A 14,355-nucleotide genomic window follows, 5' to 3' on the forward strand; every position below is an offset into this window, starting at 1 on the left:
CCGCTGACCCTGTGCTTTGGATCACTGAAAGGTAAATTTTGGACCCGGTTTTAAGCCTTTCCAGACTGAAACATGTTTTCCCCTATTATTTGTCCATACTTTATTCCATCTGCTGTATATTCCCATCAGTCTTGACAAGCTTCCTAGTCCCTGCTGATGAGACGGCACAATGATGATAATGCATGATGCCACCATCATGCTTGACAGTAGCGATGGTGTTGACTGGGTGGATGTTCTGGTTGTTTGGACTTGATGGTTTTGCATGTACTGTAGATCAAAATGTTTCAATATTTCCTGCCTGACAACAAAACAGATTTTGCCACACGTCTGCAGTATCACTTGTGAATTCTGTACAGGATCTGAGAGTGTTTTTAAGTAACAGCTTCCTTCTTGCCTGTCTGCCAGCTTTGACTCATGGCAATTTTCTCAGAACTCAGCCACTGAACTCTGTAGCTTTTTCAAACTCACTGTCGAACTCTACAGTCTCCTCCTTTCCTCCCTTCTCTCAACTTAGTTTGGAGTTACAGCCTGATCTAGATAGTGTCCAGGTGGTATAATATATATTTCACTTCTTATTGGTAGACTTCACCAATGTCTTTTAATTTTTTTATACCTTCTTCTTGGTCTGTGTCTATACTGTATACAAATGTACCCCAGGGTAGTTTTGAAAGCTCTTTAGTGTTCATGGTTGAATCCTAGTTTTATATTCACCATCTCACTGAAGGACATTATACTGTAAATGGAGATGTAGAGGTGTATTTATTCTGAAATCATGTGAACCACTATCACTGCACACAGACAGAGGCTACTCAACTGAGTGGCTCATTAAGTACATTTTGTGCACCTAAATTAATTTAGGAACAAGGAAAGCTTTATCCAATGCTGAAAAGAGAAGAAACGAAACACAATGTTTCAGCTATAGACCCTTTTATGGATGCACATGTTGTGTTTCTTTTCTTCTCTTTTCAACGTGGAATAAACCTTTACTTGTTCCCTTGCAGCTCACACATGCTGACGCAGCTACAGTAGCTACAAGTAGCTACCTACTTGAACTACAGTAAATTAATTTAGGTTTTCCACAGTTTAAATACTTTTTCATTTTGTCTTTTTTATTAATTATTTACTTCTCTCTGTTTATTACTTTTAAAATAATAGGGAGTAAGTTCTGTAAATATGTAACAAATATGAATTGCAACTTCAAAGTGTCATGAGTGCAAGCTTTAGAGCAACAAATTGTGAGAACCGCTGATGTTCACTATAAATGAGAAAGTAAGATACGGATTCTGTCTAAAGGTAGAAAATGCAGGACAAATGAATAATTTTTGGCTTTGCAGAAGGGGTAACTGGGATAGTTTATGTTGTTTTTTAAAAACAACTGCATGTAGGAACAAGCACATACATTAGTGAAGAGGGAAGATGTATTATTTTCATCACAGTAAAGGCCACCACATACTGTATCACATCGGCTTTAAAGGAGAAAGTGGCTGTAAGCAAGCTAGGGCATGTGCAACAATCATAGAAACAACCTCTTCTTGTGAGATGGCTACTTTTCTCATTTAAAAATGATCCGGATGCTTTGCTTGAAGACTTGGGAACCATGAGACAGCTTGTTTCGTTCAGCATTCAGTACATGCACACAGCCGGCAAAGGGAGTGGATCATATTACTATGCGGACCTAAAAAAATGAACACGTGCTCCGGTCAGCGATATAAAAAAATCGCTAGCTTATATTATTGGCATGTATTCTACGGGAACCACTGGGACAGACAAGATATTGGAGTTAACAAGCAGCAAAAGTAGACCAAAAGCTGTTACAACACATTCAGACCTTGAAAGGGACTGAAAAGAAACGAGACAAACCTAAAGTTAAATAGCAACAGGGACAGCAAGTACAAAAAAACAGATAATGAATGATAAAGACAAATCAGTCTTTACCACGGATTTTACCCTTTCAATGACTTATTTCCAGCCAAGGGGTATGCATCAGCTCTCAGATGACAGCAACCTAGGCTGCCCGTACATCTTACAAGCACATCTAATAACCACACTGATCTGCACCTCATCTTACACCAGAACTCTAGGCATTTTCAACATGAAAACATATTTTAATTATCTGAAAACACTAGAAAAAAAAACTTTTAAAACCAGGCCCACTTTCTTACTAATGGAATAAAGTAAGTAAAAAACTCTTCTTGTAAAATAATATTACAGACTATCTGCACCTACTCTACTGGTATGCAGGGGCCGATAAGAGTCCAAGGAAATCAATCAAGTCAGGGAAACCAGACAATTTCCTCAAAGATAACTTGATATGTAAAATCATACGTCTGCCCTGGAGTAGTGTTGAGATTGGAGGAAAGTTAATCCAAGACTATTCTACAATTATCACAATTCTACTCTATTCCACAATTACAAGGCAGGTGTCTCCCAGTGCGATGCCTAGCACATCCCCTCTCACCCTTGCTACTTAAAAGTGACAGCAGGCAACAGTCACACTCAAACAGAAAACGCCATGCTATTCCCAGCGGCCGGGGCACGTTGGCTGTGCAGGTGTCTGGAGGGCCTGTGGTTTCCTCTGATTTACCTGGCTGGTGGAAGGTTGGAGAAAGTTCCCTGGCAACAGCTCTGGCAATTTCAGATTCCTGGCAGGCAGCCTGAGCAGCCTGGTCTGCCGCATCTCCCTTAGCCCTTGCGTGAGCAGTTCTAGACAAAGCAGAAACAAGCTTATTAGGGTGGATGGCGCAGCTCTGGGCACCAGATCAGGACGCTGGAGTCCGCATGGCTGTCACTAAGTAAAATAGCGGAGGGGCGCCTCTTCTGTTATGGACAGACAAGGAAACAGGAATAAAACAAACAGCTTGAAAGCAACGTTGTCGAGCGTCCGTGTACAATTTTGGTCACCACGTTACAGAAGAGATATGTTTTCTCTGAAATCATTCTAGAGAAGCGCAGACAGATACAGTACATCATTGCCTTCAGAAAGCACTCATCCCCATGAATGATCGCAAATATTTTTTGTGCTGGATCAGAATTTATAAGGTTTTTAAAAGACTTTTTGCCCCCCCTTGATTCACACAAACATAGACAACAACCTAAAGGGGCAGAAATATTTTTATTGTGCAACCAAAAGTTATGCAAACAGGAAATATCTTGTTAACTGAATGATTCACCCCCCTGTAGACAATACTTTACAGAAGTACCTTTTTCTGCAATTATAGATTTGAGTCTTATTGGCTCTGTACATCTGGATTTGGGGATTGTTCCCATTGTTCCTTGCGGATTTGCCCGAGAACTGTCGCAGAGGACTGTATGTGAGCCACAATCTTCAAGTCCTTCCACAGATTCACAATGGGCTTTGGCTGGGCTCCTCAAGGACATTCACCTTTTTCGTCTTGGATACTTGGAGTCCTTGTCCTGTTGGAACTTGAATCTAAGCCCCAGTCTAAGGTCTTCTTGCTGACTGAAGCAGGTTCTCCTCCAGGATCTGTCTCGATCTGGCTTCATTCGTTGTTCCCTCTATTCTGACAAGTCCCTGCCGCTGAAAAGCCCTCCCATAAGGTGATGCTGCCACCAGCGTGCTTCATGGCAGGGGAGGTGTTACGCAGGTGATCAGCTGGGCTTGGTCTGCCCCAGGCATACTGCTTTCCATTCAGGCTAAAGAGTTCAAATCAGACCAGAGAGTGTTTCGCCACGTTTTTGGGGTTTAGCACATAACCTCCTTGCAAACTCTAGAAGTGCTGTTAACGTCTGTCAAGCCACTCTTCCATAGAGGATCTGTGTTGAGCGGCAGAGACTGTTGTCCTTGAACAGGTTCTATTTCTCTAATATCATAGCCATGTCAGTGTGGTCACTGAGTTCTGACCAAGGTCCTTCTTGTCCAGTTCCTCAGTGTGGGAGTAAGGCCTGCTCTAGAGAGTTTCTGTATTCTTTACGTTTCCTAAAGATGGACTGACTGTGCTCCTGAAAATTCTCGACACCCTTTATGAATTAATAACCCCTCCCCAGATGGAATTTATGCAATTATGCAATTGAGTCTCCATGCAGTTCTATCACAGTGTTGTAGAAACAGCTCCTTAGTCTTCATGATAGCGTTTCTACTCTGACATGCACTGTTAACTGAAGGACATGATAGAGAGAGATGTAGTTCTTTTGAGGTGGACTCCATTCAAGTTTTAGAGTGATCTTATCTAAGTGAAATTAGATACACTTGGGCTCATTTTGGAGTGACATAGCAAAGGGGTTAAATACATATCAAAACATTTCAGCATTCTCTTTTAAATTACATGAAACATTTTCCAGACCATTCATCCACTTTGACTTTACAGAGTAAATTGTGGAGACGAGTAACCAAAATTCCATCAAAATATTTCATATTTCTGTTTGAGTTTGCAAACTTAAATTGTGAAAAATCCAAGGGGGTGAACATTTTCTGGAGTGTAAGGGAATGTCCTCAACTGACAGGCTGGAGGAAGTGAACCTGTTAGTCTTCAACAGAGAAGACTACAAGGGGACCTGATACAAGTATTAAAGATCCCCAATGATTCAGCATCAGTGGTGAGAAAGGAGTGCTCAAGTGGGCACTGTGGTTAGTTGCATTTAAAGCCGAACACAGAAGTCAGATCTTTACCCAAAAGGTTGTGGGAATATGGAACAATCTTCCCAGCCATCTTCTTGAAACCAATACCCTCGGTTATTTTTCAGGAATGAGCTGGAAGAGATCTTTGGACCAACTGCTACAGTAACTACCAGACAGGCTCAGTGGGCCAAACTTCCTCCTCTTGTTTGTTTTCTTTCCTGTGTTCTGACAAATTGTGTTAAAAAAATGTCTCTGGTGTGCCAGGTCCTAAATTCCAAAAATACTGGATACAGCCTTCTTCTCCAGAGAATATTAATTATTTATTTGGAATTCATATTGACACTTCTGATATGGCTTACTCCAAAAAAGGAGCTGTTCAGGAGCACCAGCAGAGCCCTTTTGCCCAGATGTTGGCATTCTGAGTTTAGACAAACTCCCTAGACTGATTGTCTATTAGTTTATTATTGACATTATTTACTTGCTTAAGCTTTAACTCTAAGTCTGGGACTCCCCAGAGACCGGCACAAAACCAGCCAGGTGCCCCTCCCTCAGCAAAGCCTGGTGCCCATGGTCTCATATGCAGTGTTACTGGTGAGAGCTGCATCAGTTAGCTAACTGATGCCAACTCTGCTGTGGGCACCGCAGGGTCACAGAGTGTGAACTGGCAGACAGCTCCTACAATGTACAGTGGTAAGACTGAGTGGATTAACCACTGCTGATTCTAAATCAGTGCACAAAGAACAACAACTGACAAACCCCAACTCGAAAAAAAGAAAATGTGGTATCGTTGACAGGCACAGTGTAGTATGATTCACTAAGTACTAAGGGTCAGAAAGATGGCTAAAGCAGAGCAATGGATACAAATACATTAGTGGATCCACAGCACTGCAGAAATAAAAAAGATGGAAAGAGATCTACTGTTACAAAACACAGCAAGAGGAAAATTCAGACACCTAGATGAATCAAGGGATTCAGAAACCATATGGTCAGATTTCAAGGGTATAGAGAGTTACAGTATATATCAAAACCTACCGTCTGTTTTACAGTGGTAAAACATTATTTTGTGTTACCATCTTGATCTGCCCGCTTTTGATTCCTAAATGTTTCGTGGCATGATAGTTGTATTACCGTGACAAAAGGCAATACAGCCAAAATCCCTCTGGTCCCCCACTAGCATATACGGAATGTTATTCAGAGACAATTTTGCTGCTATGAAAACCATCACATTCTCAACTGCTGACAGTAACAGCAGGCTGGTCAATAGGAAACGTTTAATGTTGTTTTATTACATTTTTCTGTCATTGACGTGACAGTTTTTCTTATCAATGTTAAATTAATGCATACACGTGTCATTGCATCAGTAAAGTACTGTAATGAAATCTGGAAGCAATGTTCACTTGTGATGGTAACAGGAGAACAATGGAGATACTGTAGTTAAGGCTGTTAGGAGATAAGGAGTTTACAAAATTTTAAGTTTGGCCCCTTTATTTAAACTACAGACTGACCAACTCTCTGTTTCTGACCATGTCAGGATAAAGGCTTTGGCTCAACAGACAAAACGTTGAATCTGTCAGATGCTGGACAGATAAAGAGATTAGTTTTGTGGAATTGTTATTGGATCGCTATAGAAACCTGCAGGATTATACTCTGGGAATAGAACTAATATTAAAGTTTATATAACATTCTATTTTTCTGATCCCAAAATCTATCATTGATACAACTATTATAATTGCCTCATTTCCACAATAGATCAAATTTATAATATTGCCTATAATTGTATCATGACAATATCACCTTTGATTACTTTTCATAGTTAAACTTAATTATATTTTTCAAGTGCATTGCTTCTTTTTTGTAAATTAATTACCTATGTTGGTACCTATTTTATGCTGAAATTCCCATCTCAGCTGCAGATGTGGTTGCCCATAGACAGTCCCCTTTGCTTACTTCAGATGTGACTGTAATATGGGTTTGAAATGAATCCTGATACAGGGTAGCCAGAGCTGATGGCTAGTTATCATTAAATAAATATGGTATTTTTTATATCTACTGCACAAAGAGTGATGGCAGTGTGGAACATGCTACTCAGCCATGTTGGGAGACTCTGCATGCTTTCAGGTAAAAGCTGGATCAGATCCTGAGATCAATTAACTACGAGGAACCAAAAGATATGGGCAGAAAGACCTCCTCTTGTTTGTGACATTTCTTATGTTCTTACTATTTAACTTGTTTCACCCAGCCTAAGCTTTTACTTGAAACACTGAATATCTAGAGAAAATTCCAAACAAATTAAAACTATACAAGTATTTAATGAAGGTACTGGAAAAACACTTCTGCCTCTGTATTATGAAACAATAATGATTAGTGTGGAGCACAACATTCCTATAATGTGCTGCCAAGCATGTGTGATTCTTTCACACATTTTTTCCATCTGCACTTTAAACAATGTGAACATAGCAGCAATTTCCTAGAGGACCTAGAGTGAGCAATGCCAAATGAAATGTGGAGCCTTAATATTAATACCCATTTCAATCACATTCATCAAATCACAGGCAGATCACGTTGTAACCATCTCAGCACTGATCGTGCCAGATGTGTTTTTTTCTTTCAGACACAGTTTTAACCGATGTACTAAATTAATACTTCACTCAGATCTTTACCAATGCACAAACTGACAACATGTCTCAGGCTAAGCTACAGCAAAGTAGCAAAGACAAACTTCTTTATTAAAAAACATTAGCATACAAGAACCCCTACCAAATTTTCAATTTCGGTGAAACTGACAATGTTTGTGCGTTGCTTTCTGATTTGTCCATTATTATCCATCTCAAACATGATGTTGCTTCTTTCTGTACCTTCTTTATCTATTGCATAACTCTCCACAAGCTGAGCAGCCTACTTCTGTAATTAGTCTTTTGGTATGCGTTAAGTGTGAAGCACTTCGACATTGATATACATTATATTTTTAATTACACAAAGAAATGCAGAACATGACAAAGCTCCTGTGGGTGTTTATCATGTCTCAGATAATTTATGTTGTCATGGAAGGAGGTCTCTTTGAGACCTGATAAACAACCTTTGGTAACCATGTTCCCCAAATAGCTTTCTGTAAAATAAACACATAGTTTTTAAAAGTGCCTAGAATCTAAGGCATACATTTTTAATATTGAAGCTGTACACTTTATTTATATCAAATGTGGGAGTTCCAATGTGGTACCTAATTACCATTTCAACTACTGAATTAGCAATGCCTACATATTTATTTTAGAATGCTTATATTTCATTCTTATTTAAAAAAACTAATTTCTCACACTTTCATGTCTTTGATTAATAATACTGTTGCAGTCTTGTATAACTTGAGTTCAAAGGGATCACATGTCTTTGTAGTGTGTGCATTGTCCTTTGGGAACTTTACTGAAGATATTGATGAAAAAAATGAAACTTTGGTTATTGATGGGGGAAAACAATTATTAAATAAAGTACTTAAGACTATAGGACTAATACTAGACATTTAAAATGAATACACAGTATATAATTTTAAAGCTGTTAAATAGGTAGTACTTTGCATCTTTTATTGCATATGGAATTCAAAATAAAAAGCATTGTTTAAGTAGCTGAAGGATTGTTGACATTTCAGGTTAATGGTAAATAAAAGGCAATTTAATTAGAATAAAAGGCAGTTGCTGTGTGATGGTTAAAAAACAGTGACTGGGAAGGAAAAAGCATGATGACTGAGACATGTTATGATGGGGAACAAAATAAACATGGGCTACCATCTTAAAAAACAAAAACATAAGATTACATTACGTCCTAGTGATTACAAAATGTAGCTCTCACACTGTTTGGACTTACAGTATAAAACACCCATCTGAACAAAGTTAACAGTTTCAGAAAAGCTGTACAGAGTTAAGGTATTTAACTTAAATTAGCTCCTTTCACTATTAACAGACATCCCTACCCTTCCCTTCACAGACAGGGAATGTGTATAGATTAATGATGATTGGTCACAATAGGCAGAAGGACTACACAGACAATAAAAATGACTAGTGACCAAGCTCTGTACAAGCCGGGGGAGAAATTGCAAAGTGTGTTTTTGACTATTTAAGATAGCAAGCATACATGTACAGAGATAAATATGCCATGACATATGTTTGATTGTAAAAGCTTGGTTTTTAAAGTGTTGATCAATTCAATGTATTGGTAGTAAAATAATATTACTGGCACACCAGCATCCGATAAAACATCTTACTGCTTGTTCTTTGCTGAATGCAACAACAAAAGAACTAACAAAGTTTTTTTCTCCTATAGCAACTTAACCTATTCTTAGATTTACATCTTTATAGTTTTACCATAACATTCACAAACGTGTGAGAAGAAAGCTGAAAAGACTTTAAAATGTGCTGGACACCTCTGCTTAAACCCCTTATGTGTGTAGGCAGGATGGGCCACACTTGGGGAGACCGGTGGCACTGTGGCTAAGGATCTATACCTAGGACTAGAAGGTTGCCAGTTCAAATCCCATGGCTGTTGCAGAGGAATCCTTCTCTGTTGGGCTGCTGAGCAAGGCCCTTAACACCAACTGCTCCATGGGTGCTGTACACTGGCTGACCCTGTGCTCTGACCTCAAGCTTCTCTCCCTGTCTGTATGTCTCATGGAGAGCAAGCTGGGGTATGTGAAAAGACAAATTCCTAATACAAGAAATTGTATATGGCCAATAAGGTGATCTCTTATCTCTTAAAACTCCAGTACAGTACACCATGTCAAATGGAACGCACCTATCAAATTTCCAAATGAGAAAGCTTAACATTTTAATGAGTTTTCATAACAGTGATGAGCTTAGCATTATTCTGTGCCTCATTATTATTAAAGCAGACCAGAGAGAAATAGCAGCTTATACCCAGGAGCTAAGGGATGACCTGCTTCATAAATCCCTTAAAAAGAGCATGACAGGCATTTTCCCAGCCCACTGCAAAGCCATAGAGCTCTGATAAATGGGGACTGTAAATGATGCATTAGAGATGAAGGACTTTTCTTTTAAAGGGCTCTTTCAAGCAGAACTAATCACACAACACTGTGATTACATGACAAAAAAAATCAATGTTACAAAATGATACGGATTAGACTTAATCAGTGCATTTAGAAGAACCTATATGAAAATTGTCCTAATGTATAATGAATGGTGCTCTCACTCTGCTGGCTAGGCCCTCAAACGCTGTGCCATCACTTGACACACTGGTAACCAAATGAGAGTGAAGCTCCCTATTCAAACCTGCCTGGGAAACATATTCTCTGCCACGGCAGGTGTTGTTATAAGATCTGCACAGATTTCTTCCCTTTTAATTTGATCAAGATTAACTTGCAATTTTCACCCTCTTTGAAAGCTGCCAAGACAAAGCCTTTCTAAGTGACGACAAAAAAAGCAGATGCTAATTTGACTCTGAAAAAAAAAGAAGAATGAATCACTTGCTTCTCCTTCAGAGACATCTTCACTGGGAAAGAGAATGGAGAAATGACAGAAAGCAAATGAGACAGGAGAAAAACAAAAATAATAAATTTAAATGACTTTATGCTGGGTATGGGCAAGTAGTTTTCTGGAAATCTTATGAAAAGTCCAGGATATTTCTTTTAAAGTAGAGAGCTAAACATGATGATGATACATACGCCATGCTGAATACACAAATCACTTCTAAGAAAACAAGATAACCTTTCACTTATTTACACAAAAAGGTATTCTACAAAGCATACGTTGCAGGAAAAGACAATGTTCAATATTGTCTATCACCGACCAGGGTGTCACTGATCAGACCCTGACAATTATAAATAGGAACTGTTTTCACATTCTTGGGTCAGATTCAGAAATTATGGCCTGTTCAGTGATCTCTCTCGCATTAAAACATTTCACTGAATAAAAGAGTAAATAACTGTTTCTCAGGAACATGATGCTAATATTAATCTTTGTAACTCTGTAAACAAATGTACTGCAATCCATACCTACGTCATTGTAAACCAAGTCATTGTGTTGGACTCAAAAGGGAAAGGTGCCTGCAATGATATACACACACAAGGAAATCACCTTACTTAGATATTTGAATCATTCATTTCTTCTGTGAAGATGTACTTCTTTGATGTTGCATATCGAATTGTCCAAAAATCATGAGGAAAGGACTTTTTTTCCACCATATTTTTATTAAACATTTTCAGATTTCTTCTTTTCTGTAGCGGTCAGGGTATTGATGTCAATAATCTGGAAAACAAGCAATCACTCCCTGATAATCCGTGTTCCGCAGTATTGCCACCCAGACTGCTGGAAGACCTTTAAAAGCCTCCCTTCAAGATTCTCTTTCAGAGAAACTGCATGACCCTCTCTTCAGTACTTCATAGCACGTCAGTCTGTGTTAGCTTTCTGGAAGGTAATGGGTTTAAATCCCAGGTGAGAAGACTTGTGCAATGTATGTCACCCGGATTGATCCAGTAAAATACCCAGTGGAAAAATACTGGTACAAAGGTAAATGTAAGCGCAATTACAATTGAGAAGAGGAGGCATGCCTTTACCCCAATAGCTTGGGAGTGTGGAACAAGCTACCCAGCCATGTTGTTGAAACTGAAAACAAAATGGCCTCCTTTTGTTTGTAACCTTGGAAACATTCTTATATTATTATTATGTTAAGGCTAAAAGAAGGAAACTCTTCTGCTTTAGTTCCTTCCTAAATTTCAACCCATTAGAGAGGCATCTTTTCAAATTTCTCATGTCAAATTTCTTAAGTCACAGGCCCTAGTCCATCTTTCTGTGTTGCTCCAAAGGCAATTAACAATTTAAAGAGTTACACATGCCAATACAGTTTAGTTAGCCTTTCACCACATGCATTTTCAGTGCCTGCTCTAATTCACATTTGCACCATTTACTGTCTTGCCAACAAAGGTGTTTAACAATAATTCCAACCCCAGGTTTTCATGCTCTGTCTCTGGTATTGCTGTAGTGGATTTGGATTCCTCTCAAGTAATTTAATTTTCAGTTATTTTAATGTAGCCTGTTAATTAAAGAACATTAATTAATTTCAGCTAATTAAAATGATCTAGTGTTCCCGTATATTAAAGTAATTTAAAACCAACTCACTCAATGCAGTACTGATGCACTTTGAAAATAAAAATGCTGCTGACATATAGTTTACTGCAACTTCAAATGTATAAAATGATACAATCCCAGAGGAAGACTTGAAAATAATGGTCACTGAATTAAAAAAAAATGTTCATGTTCTACGCAAATATAACCATGAACCATGCACAGCATCTGCTTTCAGAAAAATTTAGAGCTCGCATTCTAAAAGATATAAATGGATTTGTTGATTGGTCAGGCAGAATTCTGTGTTCTTTCATACAAAACCAGAGTCTCCAAAAAAGGCAAAAAATTGTTTTTTTTTTTTAACAATTACCAGCTTATTATCACTTTGCACTCTATCTTTTTTGCACCTTTATCTTTAGTAGACACATGAATACTGGCTGATGCCAATATTGATGATTAATTTCAGCAGAGGCATGTCTCCCAGCGACACCCCAACAAGCTTGTAAGCACCAGGGGGACCACGGGGGGGCGCTGACTAATTCTGCCCCACGCTCGGCCATGCTCAGACACTGTTTTGGGGGGCTGCTGCTTGGGGAATCCCAGTCGCAGGCAGTTAGTGACATGACCCCCCCAAGCTCGAACCCGTGATCGGAGACCTCCAGGTTCTGCCACTCAGGAGGCCCAGGAAGTATCAACCTCCGGCTGTGGTCCCCTTCAGGCTGGACGTGGGAGCCGTCGTGCTGGTGGGCCACAATCTCTGATGGGTTGCAGTTTCGCTCGAAACATTGCTTTTACATTTTGTAGGCTATCTGAAGTTTCAGCAGTGTTATGCTGTTTTCCTGGCAGGAGATAAAGGACACACTCACTAATGAATGTTAATAATAACTAAGAATATTCCAAGGGGATGCATATTACTGTAGTTGAGCTGTAATACCCACATGGTGCATTGAAATGCAGGACATGGGAAGAAAGAGCCTTTACATTTCATTTGGGAGGTTTTGGCCCTGCTGGGACTCGCAGTGAGATGGTTCATAACGTGGCATAATCTGGACATTAATCTCACTCTGTCATTCCTGCAGCACAAAGCACTAAACTTCATTTTTTGATTCCCAAACTTTGTTTTCCCTCTGTTTTCCAATATACATGCACTGGGGTTTGTAACACAACAGAACAAATTAGCATCTCTAAAAGAGAAAATAGGCCTGTGTTTTTCACGCTGTGAAAGAACATGTCTGTACTAACAAAAGCAAAGCGTACTGTGCAAGTCTGTACAAGGTGAGCCCTACTTAAACAATTACTTCATAGACTCCTGTTTGAACCTCCTATACCTGCAATTTCCATACAGGTGGCTTGTGTCTGCACAGCTTGAGTGAACATTTCTCTTCCTCCTCTTTGGTTTACTTTTCCAAATTCGTAAGAATAACATTATTTGCATGAACTGAAATCCTCCATAATATACTATAAATGTCTGGACGTTTCACAGAGATTTGAATGCACATAAAAAAAGATAGTAGATTGGAGTTCACTGAGGCACAGATGAATGCATCTGCATTATAAAATATAAACTATTCTGTTTTTTCAAGTGTTGCAACTACACATGAGTAGTATTGCTGAAGGACATAGATGAAGTCTAACATTGTTGTTTCATAAATTTAATATGCACTTTTCAAAACAATTTTCTAGCATATTTGTGAAAAAATGATTGACATTTTAGAGACAATTAGAATTTTTCTCATTTCGGTTGATGTTTTCTGCTGGTTTATTTTTCTAATCTTGGCTTTAATGCACGTGCACAGGTAATTTAATTTATGTATGGGCCGAGCCCACAGTAAAGTAATTTGTACAAATTACTGTATTGTAAGTAATTTGTAATTTGTAATTTGTATCCTTTTCTTTTTCACTGATATCACACATTCTGTTAATGTTCATTTATCATCTACAGTACATAAAGACGATATTACTGAAAGCCAATGAATACAGAAGTATTCATAATAAAGCAATTACATACTGCATGATACATTGTAAATAAATAAAGTGTTTGAACAGTCCTGCATGCTTAAAGACTAGCAAAACATGATTTTGTATCAGAGCTGTTTGGTCAGCCATTGGCAGTCTTCTTTGCTAAATAAAGTGTCTAAAATTAGAAGGCACCAGCCAGGTGTATTATATAGTGCTTAGGTTTTCATGTGTACATCACCATCAAGTTCGGGATCCTAAACATTTCAATTCTATGACAATTTTCAGTTACAATGAGAAAGGGGATGCTTTTGTTAAACATTTTAACAAAATGTGATTCTATAAATCAGAGATGAAAGAGATAGTTACACATTAACCATATTTATGTGCATGGAGATTGTCAAAAATGGGAAATTAAAGGGCACAGATTATACGTTATGTTGTGCTCTGTGTTAGCAGGCATGGCTGACAGCTGCACAGCAGCCGGAAATGAGTTAAACATCTTTAATGGCCTCTAGCCACTGGTAAAGGAATGCCTGAGGTGTGGTCCAGATTGCCACTGAGTGCTCAAACATAATAGACAAATCTACTGCATTGTGCAATGTTAATGGACTTTTACCAACCTAAGCACAACTGTACACTTTGTTAGTTTCCTGCTTGCATTTTTATCAATGAGTACTTTATCATTTTTCTCTTTGCACCTCAGTTAAAAAAATATAGTATCATATGTGCAGGTCTGTTCACTATTCAGTATTATTATTC

At 38.5% G+C, this 14,355-nt stretch overlaps 1 protein-coding gene across 3 annotated transcripts in view; it reads right to left on the reverse strand.

The window, feature by feature from the left end:
- Positions 1–14,355, reverse strand: part of jph1a (junctophilin 1a) — a 59,926-nt gene that overhangs the window by 18,524 nt on the left and 27,047 nt on the right. For all 3 annotated transcript variants that reach the window (XM_015353729.2, XM_015353730.2, XM_006633886.3), the window contains exon 3: positions 2,585–2,703. In XM_015353729.2, the coding sequence (XP_015209215.2) occupies positions 2,585–2,703 (119 nt within the window). The remainder of the gene's footprint in view (positions 1–2,584; positions 2,704–14,355) is intronic.

The sequence above is a fragment of the Lepisosteus oculatus genome, chromosome 6 (assembly GCF_040954835.1).
Source record: "Lepisosteus oculatus isolate fLepOcu1 chromosome 6, fLepOcu1.hap2, whole genome shotgun sequence".
NCBI lineage: Eukaryota > Metazoa > Chordata > Actinopteri > Semionotiformes > Lepisosteidae > Lepisosteus > Lepisosteus oculatus.